Source organism: Platalea leucorodia (assembly GCF_965183815.1).
Source record: "Platalea leucorodia genome assembly, chromosome: 1".
NCBI classification, from domain to species: domain Eukaryota; kingdom Metazoa; phylum Chordata; class Aves; order Pelecaniformes; family Threskiornithidae; genus Platalea; species Platalea leucorodia.
The window spans coordinates 22537355-22555543 of NC_138823.1; the positions used below are offsets into that span (position 1 = coordinate 22537355).

At 36.0% G+C, this 18189-nt stretch overlaps 1 protein-coding gene across 18 annotated transcripts in view; it reads right to left on the reverse strand.

Annotated features, from left to right (window-relative positions):
• Positions 1-18189, reverse strand: part of RIMS2 (regulating synaptic membrane exocytosis 2) — a gene marked incomplete at both ends in the record, with an annotated part of 502005 nt that overhangs the window by 346447 nt on the left and 137369 nt on the right. For all 18 annotated transcript variants that reach the window (XM_082312737.1, XM_082312730.1, XM_082312752.1 and 15 more), the window contains one exon: positions 17409-17719. In XM_082312737.1, coding sequence (XP_082168863.1) covers positions 17409-17719 — 311 coding nt within the window. The remainder of the gene's footprint in view (positions 1-17408; positions 17720-18189) is intronic.

Consider the following 18189-nt stretch of genomic DNA (forward strand, 5'->3'; position numbering starts at 1 on the left):
ATTCATATAATTCCTTCAAATTTCCTTGTTTTGAAAAATAGTTCTTCATCTTCCTCTCATTTATCCTTTTAATAATAATCTGTACTCTCCTTTTAGCCTAAGTTACAGATTTTAAACCAAGGATATGAGACTTAGAAATCTGGACAGTCTGTTTATCCATTTTTCTATCCATATTACCATCTATCACCATAATTAACATGCTTGAGGAGACCGGTTAATGTCATAGGGGCACAAATACTAAAATAGTTATATTCCAACAAGCTGTGTGAAAATCAGCATCACCATAAGAGGAGCAAGACCCAAGTCAGTGTGCATAAAGGAAGGGTGGGAGAACTGAGCCATTACCCATTGACTTTGGCAGTAGACAGTCAGAATATGGTCAGTAAATAGCCACATCATTGCCATCTTAAGTTTGACGAAATTATCATGAGTGATAGGAAAAGGTGCTTAAGTTATTGCGATCCTCCACCACATCACAGAGGAAACAGGACAGAAAAACATGAGACACTATTATAGGCTGCGTTGATTCTGGTGCTCATGGAACGACCTCTCTCTGTTGTATTTAACTCCATCATTCCTCAGTTTCCATTGGACTGCTAATGGTATCCCATGCACAAAGGACTCACCAAAGTTTATCTCCTGTTCCATCAGCAGTAATACAAAATAATGAAATAATAATAATTTATCCTTAGAACAAGCTTTACAAAAATAGTTAATCATCACAAACCTTGTAAGTACATTAGCTATTAAATACTCTAGGAAATGAAGCTTAAGTGATCTGGTTCAGGCTACAAATGAGAATAACGTCAGTGCTCCAGATAAGATGTGTGAACCCAAATCCATTCTCTTACTTGCTGTGTTTAGGGTACTAGCACTTTGTTGTTCCAAAGTCTGTTGAGCTACCATTCCGTATAGCAGCAACAGTGTAGTAGCCTAATTCCAGTGAAATCAGGGATAACACTGCATGCCAGTAGTCTTTGGATCAAGGCCCAAAAGCGCAGTTCAGCACTATGCCTCTAGCGCATTTCCAAATATTGGGACTGCTCTCATGCCAGTGGAAGCAGTCTGTGCACTGTTCCTCAATCACGAACTCACCCAGCAAGTACCACATCACTCTGAATGGTTAAGAGGAGGCTCTGATTAATCTACTTACATTCAGAATAAAATACAAAGATAAGCTGTCAGTTTACATTTTGCACCTTTACAGGAATCTGGATATTCTCATCTCTGAAAATTCTCAGAACTAATGTCATCGACACAGAGGGAAAAAAAGGAAAACAAATGTCTATTTTTTAATGAAAGACAAAACTAACCTTGACATGTATAGATTCCCAAGAAAGTCAAGAAATACAGACTACATCAGCCCAAAAGGCCAAGTCTTGATGGGAGATTCCAGATCAGCTTTGGACTTCCTAAGCAGGAAAGTGACAACTGTCCCTAATTAGGTGTGCCGAAGTTCTGTGATGAGACCAAACAATTTATTTCCCTGCATCTCATCGTGGTCTAAGTAAATGACAGAAATAATCATGATCCACTGATCAGTATGGCTTTAAAACTTTCTAAAAGGTGGCAAGCAAGCTAAACATGAGATTTTACCTGCATGCTTACTAATTTGGAAAGAATACATTTTACAAATAAAATATTTGGAAGCTGAGATTTTATCTTATTTTGACCAGTTATTGCTTAACTAAATTCTAAATCTATGAAAGGAAAAAATGAAGACTTGTGAAAATTAAATGCTAGATGACTTGTTTATTATAATAGTTTCAGTGTTAAAAAACCCTACATTTTTAAAACTCAGATAATACAATGATAGGTCTGATTTTGCTTTTTATGCAGATACTAGGAAATGTGCCATATGTTCACTTGGGAAATCCTGCTGTTAGGCCTGTTATGGACACATACAAAAACTGGCACTGACCATACAAATTGCACATTCCAGGATGAGTAAGATAGAGGGAAAAAAAAAAAAATAAATTGGACAAGGGAAATATGAAAATTATCATTTAAAATCCTTTTGTTATTAATGATGATAGACTATACCATGATAGTACTACTTCTTGAAATGAATCAGTAGGAATGCCTCAGAATCAGGTATACCTCCCAGTATAATTATTTTTAAGCTATCTTTAACAACATTGCCGTGGTTTAACTCTGCAGGCAGCTAAAGACCACACAGCCGCTCACTCACTCCCCCCTGGTGGGATGGGGAGAGGATCGGAACAGTAAAGTGAGAAAACTTATGGGTTGAGATAAAGACAGTTTAATAGGTAAAGAAAAAGCTGCGCAAGCAAGCAAAGCAAAACAAGGAATTCATTCACTGCTTCCCATGGGCAGGCAGGTGTTCAGCCATCCCCAGGAAAGCAGGGCTCCATCACGCGTAACGGTTACTTGGGAAGACAAACGCCATCACTCCGAACTTCCCCCCCCTCCTTCTTCTTCCCCCAGCTTTATATGCTGAGCATGATGTCACATGGAATAGCCCTTTGGTCAGTTGGGGTCAGCTGTCCCAGCTGTGTCCCCTCCCAACTTCTTGTGCACCCCCAGCCTGCTCACTGGTGGGGTGGGGTGAGAAGCAGAAAAGGCCTTGACTGTGTGTAAGCACTGCTCAGCAATAACAAAAACATCCCTGTGTTATCAACACTGTTTCCAGCACAAATCCAAAACATAGCCCCATACTAGCTACTGTGAAGAAAATTAACTCTACCCCAGCCAAAACCAGCACAAACATGAATAATTTTAACTTATTGGTTAATTTCCTTAGCTCAATATAGATTATGGCTTCTCAAACCTCTCTATGGAATTCTCGTTAATACATTAGTTGAAAGACAATATGGAAATTTTATTTAAATATGACAAGGCATAGAATAGTTGAAAGTAATTACATGAAATGTTTAATTTTAATTATTTCTCTTATCTCTGTCCTTCTCACCCTTCTGAATATTACACTACATATACAACTTGCATGGTGAAACAAAGAGCTTCTATTGCTAGGGCACACCACAAAATAGAGAAAAAGCACAGGTTGCATCTTGTAACTTAAAAACATGAAATGGTATAGTGTTGAGTTTGAGGGTTTTTTCCAGCACAAGTGGAATAAGGCACTTTGGATTTTGCTATTTTGATAATGATATTATATGCTACATAACATATTCACAAAAACAACTCTGAACACTAAATTTTAAGTACATTGTTGCCTACCTCTAGTCTGCAACAAAGCTCCAGTGCCTAGTTCCTGCCTCACTTGCCGGATCTGGGCATTTCTAAGTATTCCTTGCTTAGCCAATTCTATGCTTAAAAATGAAGATGTTATTGATTTTAGGCAAATTCAGAGGTTGAATTTAGATTGTCTAGATCATTGTCTGAAGTTATTAACACAGACACCCAGATTCATTCCACTTAAATATAGATGACTAAGGTGCATAGTTTAGAAGCCTAGCCATCTTCTTCTTCCTGGGTAATCAATAGAGAGAAAGAGGAGCATGTAAAAAAAAATTCATGTGACCAAAAATTGCATGAGTGCCCAAAAATAGGTTTAATGAAGTGTTCTTACGCTTGTCTAAGTATCTTATTTAGGAGGTATGAATATAACTCTGTGGTTGCATTTCTGTTGCTGGATCTGAGAACACTTTCCAATTCCTGCCTTGACTGTGTTCTGACACCACGTCAGAAAAAAATCCAGGTGTGCACATTATCTCCCTTTTTCCTACCCATGCTTTGTCCCAACATATAATCCAGGCATTTTATGGATCTGCATGTTTTCTAGCAAAATTCCTATTGATGTTAGATCTCGCATATTAAAAAAGAAGCCCTAAAATCTAGGGACACGTGTTTTTTTAACCCTGACCTAAGACATAATTTATCTGAAAAGCTGCAGGGGCAGAAATAGCATTTGGCAAACAAAACCCAACCTATTTTTCTAATAAATGTAGAAATTACTTCTTCAACCTGCAAGACCATGATTCTAGTTTGTACTAAAAAAATTCATACATACTGCTAATTTTGTTTCATGTCTGCAGGACTGGTAGGCTTCCTACAGGAGAAATACATCTGTTTTTCTCCACAAAATAGTATCTGTAAATTCTGGGTCATAGAATGATCCTATAATCAGTTCTCCACTTTCCTCAGAGTGTCTGTTTATTGAAACGGCTGTACATCCTAAGCTTTTAGTATGAATATATACATTTGTGCATGTTCATACATGTGGTATAAAATATATAAATAATTTTTTTTTAAGTATTAAAGAAATACTATTAAGATGGAAGAATCAGGCAATAAGAGTTAGAAAAGGTCTAACTGAGACTTCATTTCTCCGACTAAAGGAATAGCTGCATTACCTGACAGGAACAGAAAGCTGTTATACTCTGGTTGAATAAGCAGAGGAGTACGTGTAATGCACGTTGATACAGCAAGCTCAATATGCAGTAGATGCTGCACCTTGCAGAATGTGTGGTTTAGAGTAGTATATTTCAACCAATTTTACCTTCAGCTGACTCACAATCAATTGATATTTCTTTGCACCTCATTACAGTACATGAATCCTGCTTTATGCCTCATTTGCAGTTCTGGATGGTTCACCAATGAGATGTGTCTCACTAGTCAGAAGTGCTGGCCTAGAACAGAGATTTGATTGATTTTTGAAACAATGCATTGAAAACTTCGTCTGCTACAAAAGAGATTTCTGTTCTTCATTTTCATCAAAAGTTATCATTTGTCACCTTTCAAAAAAACAAAAGGTGATTTAAAATATTACTAACAAAGTATTATGCATGAATAATAATATAAAATACTAAAAACAGAAGCTGAAAATGCACACTAACAGTTTTCAGACATTTGTCTTTTCTGTCCACGTCAGGATGACATATTCAAGGTGAAAGCTGATTTCCTCAGTGCTCACAGGCAGTTCGTAATTATATCCTTTATTCTCCAAATTATACCAATTTAAGAGAGGACATGATTAGCACAAAGAAGACAGCAAAAATTAAATCCTACAACAGTCCACTGATGATTACCAACAATGTAGTCACCTGGAAAATATCTTAAGAAATTTATTGCAGTATCTATATTTTCAGATGACTGATTTGGACCTTAAAAGGCTTCCAAACTTGTGTAGGGTGTCACTGTGTCCAGGTAATCTGTGATGGAAACAAAAGCTAATATATGTGTAAACTAGAAGATAGATCATTCTCCAAATGACAGCAAGATTAAGACTAACTCTTTCATTTTGTGAAACAGGAGCTAAGAGAACACATCTATGCACTGGATTGTTTATTAATTTCTGCTGTTCAGTACACTGGATAAAAGTTGGAGCCTTCTATATCTTGGGAACGAGTTCAAAGAGACTAATTTATCTTCCTTTCATGTCATTATAAGATTTATGCTCTCCTGGGTTGCTCCTATCTTCAGCTGATTGGAATACCAGAAGAATATTTTCCTGATGATCATACACCTCTGGAATTCATTTCCTTTCACAGTGTCATGGAGCCTGGGTTTTATAAGCATTAAGGCAGTGTAAGTATTCTACTTTGGAAAGATTTCCATTTAATACTGGAGTTTTATGTTAGTGGAGTAAAGGCAATGCTAGCCATTGTGTTAAAAGCTTTGGGGAGGAGGTTAGGGGTAATTTCATAATTGATTGTTTTTGTAATTGTAAGGCTTCACGATACTTGGTGATATACCACAGTACAAATTTCCAAATAAATCTCATTTTCAGAGAGAAAAAATGCTTCTGAAAGAAGTACCCATATGCCACATAGAGCATGAAATTTAAAATGCTTGTCTTGAGGGAAATCTGGTTTAGTTAGCTTCACCAGGCTGAACTCTGAAAATAACTGACAGCTTTTGTGAATATCTACAAATGGGACACAAGCATTCTTATAAATGCTCTTAATTACTTGAAGGAGGAGCAAGCAAGTTAAGTAGGTAAGAATGAATGGTCCTGATCTATGCCAGTGCATCAGTCATTACTGCAATGTCGTCTATCATCATCCAAAATAAGTTTGTTGAGGAGAAGTTGAGACACTACTAGTACTGGCCTTAATATCCAGAGCTCCAAGAGTTTGCTTTGAGTGAGTCTCACCTACAAAATATTCCTCCCTTCGCCATTGTTTAAGTGACATATTTTCCTCTTTTCCTTCTCACTCTGATTCTCAGGGTTATAATTGATATTCTTGTTCAGGGAAGAATCTCTACATCAAAAAAAAAAAAATTGCTTTCAACTTTATTTTAATTTCTTGCTTCAAACATTGATTCATGTTTTCTAAATGAAAATAAATTCTCCAATCATTTTATTTACTTGAGCTACGAGACATGGGAAGCACCCAAAATACACATTGTTTTTTAAGAAATGCAAACTCAAGTTAAATTGGTTTTCTTTCAAGAATTCCTTTTTGTTCCAGTCCTTGTTAATGAATGGTACAGGAAGATGAATCATTGCATGTCCATTTTAGGAATAAAATGCAATTATGTCAGCATCATGAGGAGGTGAAATTACTGAACTAACTGTTGAGTTGTCTAATTTTTTATATTCAAGAGGTCAGCTTGTTGAACTAATTGTGATTCCTCTTCTAGCTTAAATATTTTTCACAGTTCTAACTGGAGCATAAAGATACAAGTGAGACAGGTCCATTTTTGTCAGCCCAGCACATCATGCCACAGTCAACAAGATTTAATTAAAATTAATCTACCTCTTGGAAAAAAAATTGGTTTTGTGCACTGATTTGGAACTTTAGAATGCAATGTCCCCCTGAAGCTTCCCAGTTTATTTGGAATTACAAAGAAAATCAGATGCTTTCTCATCTGCCTTGATGGCTGGTTTTTTATTATTTTTTTTTAAGCGAGCATCAAGGAAGTCTATCATTTAAAGTCCAGGTTTTTCACAAAGTCATTACAGAATAAAACCTCTTGCAGCTAAAATGCATTGCTTTCTATCACGATATTACCATAAGAACGGTTGTCCTTGCTGTTTTCTTTTTGCCAAAGAAAATGGGCTTTCTGCAGCAAAGTTCATGGTTCATCCTAGTACAAGCTACATAATAAAAACTTACTTTGGCAGATAAACCACATCTAGGGACCCATTCAAGCATGTAGTATCAGCTGAGAAAACACTGGACCAGAAGTTGGGAAAACTGTGTTTGGAGCAACTTAACCTCCTGTTATTCTGTGAAGATGATACACTTACTGAGGTCCCTAATAGCATTTCCAGGAAGCCCAGTGCTGCAGAAATGGGTACTTTCCGATGTCATTTTCTGAAACACCAGGGCATGATTACAGGGCACAGTGCTGCACAGTGCAGAGATGTCAGAACAAGTTGCATATACACAACCTACTGCATATCATACATAGATATTAACTTGGATTTTGAAACTCCACTTTAAGACTCACTGACTTCAGGTCACCTACATTTTCTGCTTAACTTGAAATGACATTGTACTGCACTACTTTGCTGGAACAGGTAACTATTCCCTTAAAATGTCTGTGGCTATCTTCCTTTTGGTTAGTAAAGAATGCAGCAAGGCCTGTTTTCACTGTAAGGCACAAAATTAAGATTTCTCAAAGCTTGGGAGAGAAGCGCCCACTTTACCACAAATCTGAAAGGACACTTATGAATGGTTGCAGAATTGTTGGAAACTGAGGAAGAGAGGTGAGCTAGAGCTAGGGGAAAGAAAAAGAACTAGGTTAGAGAAGAAAAGGATGTCTGTCTTTTAAGTGAAGGAATACCATATCTTTGAAAACACTTCCAATGTCTAGCCAGAGTTTGGTAAGAACTCAGATCAGTGAGAAAGAGATGATGATACACAACAGAAAATGAGAAAATAAAATAAATAAATAACTAGATAAAGACATTCCAGGGTAGACAAAGGGACAAACAAGGATTTGGCTTGAAGAAGGGGCAGAAAAGCAAATAGAATAATCACGCTGAAGACAAAGTAGAAAACAAAATGGTATTGCATAATAATGTAATTCTTAATTATGAAAATATGGTCACCCTGCTCCTACTACATTCATTTTTTAGTTATATTTTTTCCTCAGATCTGACTGAATAAAATAGATTGACATTTACTAAAATTATTAAACTTGCCATGTAAAAGATAAATGACAACTAAATTGCACTACAGAAGTGATTGCTTTATCATTTGTGACTTCTAGAGGCGCAAAGAAAGAGCCAAAGAAAGAATTTGTACCAGTAACAATTATTCACTCTCATTTTTTATTTTAATTCAGTCTATATAGCTATGGTAAAAAGTATGGAAATAAAAGGCCATTCATTGAATTGCCTCCTGCAGATTCCAGAACCACTTTGCTGCCAGAAACTACAAACTTGAGTTAGCAGAGTCCTTTATTAAATGTTAGCCATTTCCCTCAGCTGCACTCCACAGATGTAACTTATTCACCTTTACACACCAATTTTGTAAATATAAAATTCAAACAAAATCTGTTATTTATACTGCTGAAGAGAAATTAGCCTCCAAAGAACAGAGCACAGCACAACTAAGGATTATGAATACACAGTGAGCTCTAACATTCATGTTTGTGCAAGGTCAACAAAACAGCACTTTAAGAAGACATGCTCAACCCAGAAAGGTACTGCTTCATTAATTTAAAAAATTAAATTAAAAATGCTACTACCCTCGATTTTTTTCTGGCATTGCTTTCTTTCAGGGTCAATTTAGCTAAAAGCAAAACTACATTTAATTCCATAAATGTTAGCCGCACTTAGTACTTAATAAAAAATTTTCAATATTCTGATATAGCTGAGATCTGTGTTTACAGATTTAGATTATTAATGGTCTTTTAGCACAGTTAAAGACATAGCTGTGTTATACAGAAGCATAACACTGCAATGGAAGGCTAAACTCAGCTTCGAAGATACCAAATATTAGCACTGAATATCAGGACTTCCCTGAGCTCATTCTGTGTAAGAGTGAGAAAAGTCAAATAGTAAGTGCTAGTTTTCAGTAAGCAGTATGCAACGAATATGCATAATTAAGAAAAAAATCAAGTAATCAGTAGTAGTAAGCAAAATACAAACATCATGTTGCAATGGAATTATTTTTGAAAAGGCACTCTACAGTAAATTATGAAAATGGAATTCCCTAAAACCAACATGAGATTTGCTCATTGCAGAGAATGATTGCAGCTGAGTTCAGATTGTCACTTAAAGCTGGAACTCAGTCTCTTTATAATGTGTTTAATTAAGCACTCTTCAATGTTTGAAAAGAAATATAGCCATTTTAGACCGTTTATTAAGGTAGGTTAGTTCTGCTACGGTTAGGGAAGTTTCCTCTTCTCTTTCTCTCTTCTCCAAACAGATTAGCTTTCTCTAAAAAAGGATCCCAAATTGTATCTACCATTGGTCAGAGGCCCAATGCTACTCAGTACAGATTCTACAGTTAGATGAAGGCTGGCTTTAAAACAAATATTTCTTTTAATAAAGCATCAGCAGAAAAAAATTAAGAAAAGCTAGCTTATTGGTTGTTCTGCTACTCTGGGGGAAATAAAAGCGCAGGGAGGAAGGGAAGCAATGCACATCTTGGAAAAAAACACACTGAAGTCACAGTGTGGCTGCACGTATCCTGAATGTTGTGTTGGCATTGTCACTAGTCATGTGAGCGGGAGACCCACAAAACCAACATTAGGAGACAAACAGAATTGTACAAGCAGTTTGTTTCTCAAAAGACAGGCAGTTCTGCAAAGGTAATGGAGAGAAAAAGATGCCTCTCTTTTCCAGAAGTTAGAATAGAATGGAGATGCTACAACCCATTGCAACCTATTAATAACAGGTAGAAACATAGTATTCCCGCTATGGCTAGTCTGGGCAATGTCAGTCTGTCGTAGTTTAACCCCAGCCAGCAACTAAGCACCACACAGCCACTCTCTCACTCCCCCATCCCCAGTGGGGAGATGGGGAGATGGGGGGAGATGGGGGGAGATGGGGAGATGGGGGAGAGAATCAGAAGAGTAAAAGTGAGAAAAACGTGTGGGTTGAGATAAGAACACTTTAATAATTGAAATAAAATAAAGTAAAATAGTAGTAGTGGTAGTGGTAGTGGTGGTAGTAGTAGTAGTAATAACAATAATAATAATAATAATAATAATAATAATAATAATAATAATAATAATAATACTACACAAAGCAAGTGATGCACAATGCAAATGCTCACCACCCACCGACCGATGCCCAGCCCAGCCCCGCCCCGAGCAGTGGTCGACCCTCCTGGCCAACTCCCCCCAGCTTATATACTGGCCATGATGCCATACGGTATGGCGTAGCCCTTTGGTCAGTCTGGGTCAGCCACCCTGGCTGTGCCCCCTCCCAGCTTCTTGTGCACCGGGCAGAGCAAGGGAAGCTGAAAAGTCCTTGATTTGTATATACACTATTTAGCAACAACTAAAACATCAGTGTGTTATGAACATTATTCTCATACTAAATCCAAAACACAGCACTATACCAGATACAAGGAAGAAAATTAACTCTGTCCCAGCTGAAACTAGGACACAGTACCATTCAGGAACTTCTTACAGAGACTCTGCATGTAGGCATTACAGATGGTACCAAACTCCTTACTCATCCTTATAAGTAGGTGTAGCTTAATCCTTGTCATAAGTGTCTAATTATTTCATTAAAACTTCTGCACTGAAGGATTTCTGACTTTCTTGGGCCCAAGGTACTTCTTCTCAATAATTAAATACTGCATTTTCTCTGGCTCCCTTCCCATAAATTTCTATTGCTTCCTCTGGCCATAGTTATTATTAATTTCCTTTTTATGCCATTCCAGTTTGAGACAGCAGATGAACGTAGCTTTAGTTTCTGCCTGAAAACTGGAATAGCCATGAAATGTTGATCCACACCCCAAAACCTATATGTAGAGGAATGAAATAATTAAAAGATGACTTCTGTGAAGAAGAAACTAACTTGTTTGTTCTAAGTTATTACCTCAAGAATCATACAAAGCATACACTGAAATGGAAGATAGACAGCACAAGAAACAAAAGCAAAACTACTGAGACTACAGTTTTCAGATTGACATTGATTTCGCTTTACAGCTCCAAGGACTGACTATCAAAGTGGTGAAAAATGCTGGAACAGGAGCAGGAAGATAAAGATAAAACCTTATTTGGATGCAGTTCAAATCCCACAAAACTTAAATCTTTAGTTAATATGTTATAAATACTGTAGGGTACCTCTAATGCCCAAATTTTCCATCCTGTTCAAGCACCATGGAAAGACAGTGACAGCTCTTTGCAGTCATGCATGGAAAAGAATATTGATTCAATTTTAAACTCAGCCTGCAAAATACTTGTACAAAGTATTAGATTTATTCATGAATTGAACGAATATCATTATGCTTTCTCAACAATTGTGGTTTTTTTCTACTGCAGTGGTCAACAATGTTAAAAAAATAAATTCATGTCAGATAATTCTTACATAAAGAATTCTAAGAAGTTTAGAGACACTGTTGTCCTTAATGGATACTTCTGAACATGAACAAATCTGCACATAGCATTGTTAGTCTGACTCTTGATACCAACTCCCTTATTTTAAACACTGTCTCTATACAATTCTTTTAATATTTCTCACTGTCTTTAAATATGTCAGCAGGTAGAAAAACAGGTAAAAAAGTTAAAATGCCTCTATTTTACTTGAGATTTCTTTCAAATATGCTTAGTTTCCACAGGTCCAAGTAAAGATTGTATGCTTTTTTAAGACACCTGGGCTAAAGACCTGTCAACTCAAATACTCAGAAATAAAAACAATCAAAATCAGAAGCTGCATTATAGCGCTGTGTCACAAGTGTTGCAGAAGAAAAATAGCGATAATCTTGGGAAATGGCCAGTTTTCAGGCTTTCAGAAAGAAATGTAATTGACTGATTCTTTAACGTTACATTGTCATATTTTAAATTGCAATAAACTACCATCAGTAATGTTCTCAATATCAGTTGTTCATAATCCAGCAATTAAAGAAGAGCTATTTGAAAAAGATATAACATGAAACAGACGGATACACATTTTCATTTATTTAATTCATGCTGCTCTTTGATGTTTCTCAGCTAGCTTATGCCTGCTTTTTCCTCTCTCCTCCTCTTCCCTCTTATTTTGGTCTCTTTTTTCTCTGTGTTCACACCCTGACATCCCCAACTGCAGTCCCAAAAGACAGAGCCTACGCTGCCAACTCATACTGGTACTCCTTCCAAGAACGGAAGCAAAGAGACACAGGGAACCACTTTCATTCTACTGCCATTGGTAATGCAATAGAATAAAACCTTTATATGTGAGAAACACATGTATACATTCCATAAAGAATATATGCAGAAAACCTGCATCTTCAGACCCAAGTAGCCTCAACAGTCTTCTTTTCAGTTCTTACTCAGAATAAAACTCCAAACCCACTACAGTGTGTGGAAACCACCATAAAAATCCCATTTTTTCCTGAGATAAAATGGATGATAGAAAATGAAGCCCCAAAATACATACGTATCTTTGACAGGAGAAGGGAAGGAAGGGGGAAGGTGGATATATTTTACCTGTGTCTGCTGGTCTGGAAAATAAATACTGCTGTTGTCCAACTCTGCAGCTGCTCACTCTCTCAAGTTACTGTTTTCATTCTGGTTTTTATGATTTAATCTCATATCCTTACAGTTAATCTGAAAAGGGTTCAGGCAACTTTATTCATTAGTCTTGCTTCAAATCATGATCTTAGAGATCATGATCTTTACAAATACCAAGAACCAATTCTCTTTTTTTGACATGGCTCACTCCCTAAGGGATGCAGCAATAATAAATTGACTCATGAAACATGAAAACAAACTTTCTCACAATATTTTCACTGTTTTTTTGCATTGAATCTCATGAAAAATGTCCTTGAGCAGAGCTTTACTTACACTAATAGAATGCATGACAAATATATATTGTAAATTCAAAATTAATTTTCTCAAATTTTGGAAAGCATTGTGGATTCATACAGGATGGATTAGGGAAAAAACAAAACAAAACAAAACAAAACAAACACTTAATCATTCACATCTACCTGAATTACATAACACCATTTCAGGTAGGCATTAGATTAGAAATAGTTATGTCATCATAACCTTGCACTGGGAAGACGCATAGGTTGTCTCCTACTTCAAGAGAGCTATTGCATAAAAAGGATTATGAAATGCCACGTACATAGAAAAGAGGTTTGTGAAGCAACACCTCTGGAATGTCTCAAAAGATTTACAATTTAAAACACTGAATTCATATGTGCAAAATGACTGAAATGGCTTTACAATGGATCCTATCAAGAGCAAGAAAAATAATTATTTTACAACTCAAGCATGGCAACATCACCTAAAGATCTAACAATTCAGGCAAACAGAATGACACATAAAAAAGCTTTGTCTCAGCATTAAGGTTCCCTGTTCCCCAGCTTTTATTATTAGGACGTTGTACACATTTTAATAGGACATTATAAACATTTGCTTTGGCTTAGGCTTTGGAATGAAGAAATCAACCATTTCACAAGCTGATTGCCTGCTAAAAAATGACTGAAAAAAAGATTATGTCTCTTCAAATAATTTTGCTACTAAAAAGAAAACACCATGTATTGAATGATGAGTAGTGTAGGTCTTGGGAACAACAGAGTACATGAATGTTTTTGATCAAAATAAAATACAAAGGACCCTTTTGTATAATCCAGAATTAATGTGAAATTGGATAGTACGAATCAAAGAACTGCAGTGCATACAGCCATAAATCTACCATCTGTGCACAGCAGACCTCAGAATGGACCTTCTGAGTCTATGGATTACATAGAGCAATATTTTGCACTTCTTTGATTCACATCATTTGACAGTTTTCAGGGACTCTAGCGTTATACTACATCAGCATCCATACTCTGCTCACAAGGTTAAGTCTGTGAAAACCACTACATATTGTTACTTCTCAACTGCCCTTAGCATAAAATCTCCATGCAATACAAATTATGCTAGTCTCACCTCAAACAATGTCAAATGTAAGATGGTCAATTACTGAAAGAAATCTAACACTTGATCTTACAGTGTGCCTGCTGCTTCTGCCTTCTCCATGGGTTTACTACACAGAAAGCAGTAAAAGCACTCTAAGGCAGATTATAAATATTGGATATGAACCAGAAAAAAATTTAATAATGGAAAACTGTTCTGCTGGTGGTAAGTACAACTTGCTCCTGAACAGTATTTGACTTCTCTTTTCTTTTGTAATGGATCCAATATAAGAAAAATGTCCTTGGAGAATGTGCAATCCAAAATCATCCCAGACTTCTTTAAGGTATCAAATTTCAGATCAGTCAAAGATCCACAATCAAGTACCTATCTGTCTGTCTGAATAGTTTAGGATCTATCAATTGCAAATGGGACTGTTGCATACATTAAGGGAACAGAATACTAGTCTAATGGTTGGAACAATTAATATTATTTTAATGAAGAAGAATACTAGTAGAAGAAAACAGGAAAAATATATGGTGAGTACTACTCAAGAATGGAAACACAAAAAAGCACAACCAAAAGACATAGTAAGGAATGAGACAGAAATGGCATTGATGTTCTTGAGACTCAAGAAGTGAATGTTGCCCTTTAGTCTGTGACCAACTTGTCTCCAGATGACGAAGACAAGATATATGATACTTGATACAAAGAATGACTAAGTAATGATTGCGGCAACACCAAAGGAAGCTGCAAATGTTCGTAATACTTTCATAAAAAATGACATTTTACCTTTCTATTTGAATCATAAGAACCCAAGTATACAGAGGCTTAGCAATACATTTTCCACAAGTGTTTTATTATTTTTAACTTTTTAAATTATTTGTGTCAAAACTAATGTGTTTGGGATAAAAAATAAAACAGACAATATAGTTCTTACTTTCTACTTACTTCTATTACTGACGTTGTGCAAGACAAACAACAACCACTTCTAAATATTTCAGACTTTTTTGGCTATTTCCCTATTATTTTGGACATTTTGAACTGCCATGTTTTTCTCCTAGAATTAGCTTATCTAGACAAATGGTCTACCATACTAGAGTAGCTCAATTTATTCACAGAATTAATTTAAGAACAGAAAAAAAACCTGTCATGATGATCTCCCATATAACATGTTTCTCTACTGGCTGGTTCTTTCAGTTAATGCTAAAAAAAGAAAAATAAAGAAAAAAAAAAAAAAACCACATCACAAAACACATAACATGAAACATTCAGAAAAGAAGACCAGAAGCCTTTAGGAAGTTCTATACAATTGCTTGACCACTACTTCAAGTTTCAGATGGATAAAAAGAGTTTTCTTAACTTGATCGATAATAATAAGCAGAACATATATGGATTTAGAAATTATAATATTAAAATTATATTAAATTATGATACATATTCTATGCACGACTTCAGTATAAATGATACATTATCTTCTCCTCTTAACAGTAGTTGAATGTAATAAAGTTGTAAGCCTTCCAGTATTATTGTTGAGAATAGCAATGGCACCACAGCATATACAGGTCCAATCTTAAGGCCTATCCCTGTCCTTGAATTCTGGGATAGTCTCTCTCAGAGATGCTGATATTCTCCTCTGAAAGGCCATTTGACAAATCAGACATTGATTGGCCATCAATGAGGAGTCTTTTTCATTAACTTCAGCAAAGGAAAGACAGTTAATGTGGAGAACATTAGGGAAGAAAATTATTCAGAAGACCCTCTAACCTTCAGGAGCATGTAATATAGATCATAAATATATTTTAAGCATACTTGTATATATTAATTAGGGAACACTAGTATTAGTATCTAAATAAAACAGAAAGGGGATAATTACTGAAAAAACAATCTGGATTTAAGCAATACGTTGAGTAGAAGTGATCACAATCAGCAGAATGGTTCTGATTTCAGGCACAGTCTACATTCTCCCGATCAGTAAATATTACTTTATACTGTCCATGTTTATCATATAATTCTGCTTAGTGTAAATGCATATTACATATCTGAAATACATATTTATTTGTATAGCCCACTCTCCCTCTCTCTTTCTGCATGCATATAATATAAAAACACTTTCAGAGTTAAATGATTGCTGAGAACAAGACGGGTTTTTTTTTTATCATCATACTATGTATCATTCCATTTTCCTGGCAAAATTAAGGAGGAAAAAAAAGAACCACAAGAGAATCAGTCTCTCTCTCCTGCTCCTTAGCATCAAGTTAAGCTGCCAGCTGTATTTCTCAAAGACCATGCACATAACTGAGAAGTACTCAGAGCAACTAAGGACTGAACCCATCAGCTGAAATCAGAGCAAAGGGCAACAGGCAGAATAAGTGAAACAAAAAGTGTTAGATTAATTACATTCAATTTGTTCCCAAATAAGACCAAAAACAGGAAATAAAATATGGTGGAAGAGGTGAGGGAAAAGGAAAACAATTTTAATTATATTAGCCCTAAAAGATATTATAGCTGTCTAACTTGTTTCAAGCTTGTGGAATAAATATTGTAATGAGGTCATAGCTGGGCAGCAGAGGAAAGCTGCCAGATTATACTGATCTGGCTGCCAAATTCCAAGGCAGGTGGAGGTCTCTGGAGAGAGAGGCAACACGTGAGCAAGCTCACTCTCTTCTTTCCCTTCCCACCATATTTAAAGTTCTATTCTGGTCTTGTTTAGAAAGAAATTAAACTTATTCAATGAAACAGTTTTTACTTTTGTTTTCCAGTAAAACATAGCCACAGAGGTTGAGAGCATTCTGGTGCCTTTTGGTACAATCACATCAAGAAAAAGGGAGGGAAAAATAGCCTCTGACTAAACTGGGTCCTATTACATTAGCACTGAAACAGCCACAGTTTCAACCAATGCCAAGTAACACTGAGATAAAACAGTGAGGAAAAATACTAATGAGAATAACTAACAGCAAGAGACTGAGAAACCATGAAAAGACTCAGGACATCACACAAAGATTTCACCATGTTCAATACTATATACTGCAAGTACTACCAGATGTTTTAATTCGGTAGTCTGAACAGCCACCATCTTCCATTAACCTGCTTTTTTGAGCCCTATTTTTGATTACTAAAATTCTGCTATAAAGTTAGTTGCCACAAAAGAAATATGGTAACATTCTGTACAGTGCAATGACTATGATTCGACAAAGTTGCAAGCACACGGACAACCTCTGTCACACTGCAACTATCATTTTCCCTGTTGTTTTTTTAATGAGAAGGAATGAAGAACGCACATTGTCCATGACCATCTGAATACAATAAAAGACTCCTCAGCTGCTTCTTAGGATTGTTTCAAAAAACCCAGTATGTATTTTATAGGCTACAGAATAAAAATAAGATAAAACTTAAAAAGATAAAATTTTAATTTGTAGCATCAATTCAGCAGATCTTATCAGTATAAACATTAAATACTTTCTTACCTGTCTGACGTTGTGTCACTTGTTACTTGATGCTTTACTCCTGAACCATTCTTAATTGAGTCTTGTCTTGTGAGTCCTTGAGATCTGTTTTTGTCCAAAACTTGTGTGGATATGTCACTTGATGGTCCTTGGTACTGTGAATGCTCCTGCAGCTTTGCTTTTTTCTCTTGAGGTGCTTCCTCGTTCCGCAGACCTCTAACACCTTCTTGGTCAGGCTGCTGTGGTGCATTTGATCCACTGTTATAGAACCAGGCTCCAGATTTAGTGAGGATTTCTTGTTGTTTTCGGCACAAGTTACATACCCACATTACCTGTTCAGACACATTTAAATGGAAAATCTATTAGCTTGTAAACACTGCATACAAAGTTTTCATCAAGCATACATCAACTGATCATTGCCATTTCCAAAGGTAGAAAGAATACTATTCTAATTTTTTCTATTAAAATGACAATAGTTTAGCCACGGCACAATAAAATATGTCTGTACAACCTTGGAGGAAATTGTTTTAGAAAAAAATATAAACACAAATATACTTTTATTCCACTTTTGCTTCATCATTTATAATACAAGGGAAAACCACAGAGAGTAGCAATATAAATTAAAAGGATCTACCTATTTACATTCCAATGGCAGTAAATGTAAGATTCGAAAATGAAGACTACAGGTTGAGGATGATAGGATGATAGAAAAAAGACAGGAATAAAAAAATCATTAAATACTTAATCCATTCTCTTACTAAGTCAGAGTAAGGAACTTTGGAATAGATCCTCTGCTGTTGCA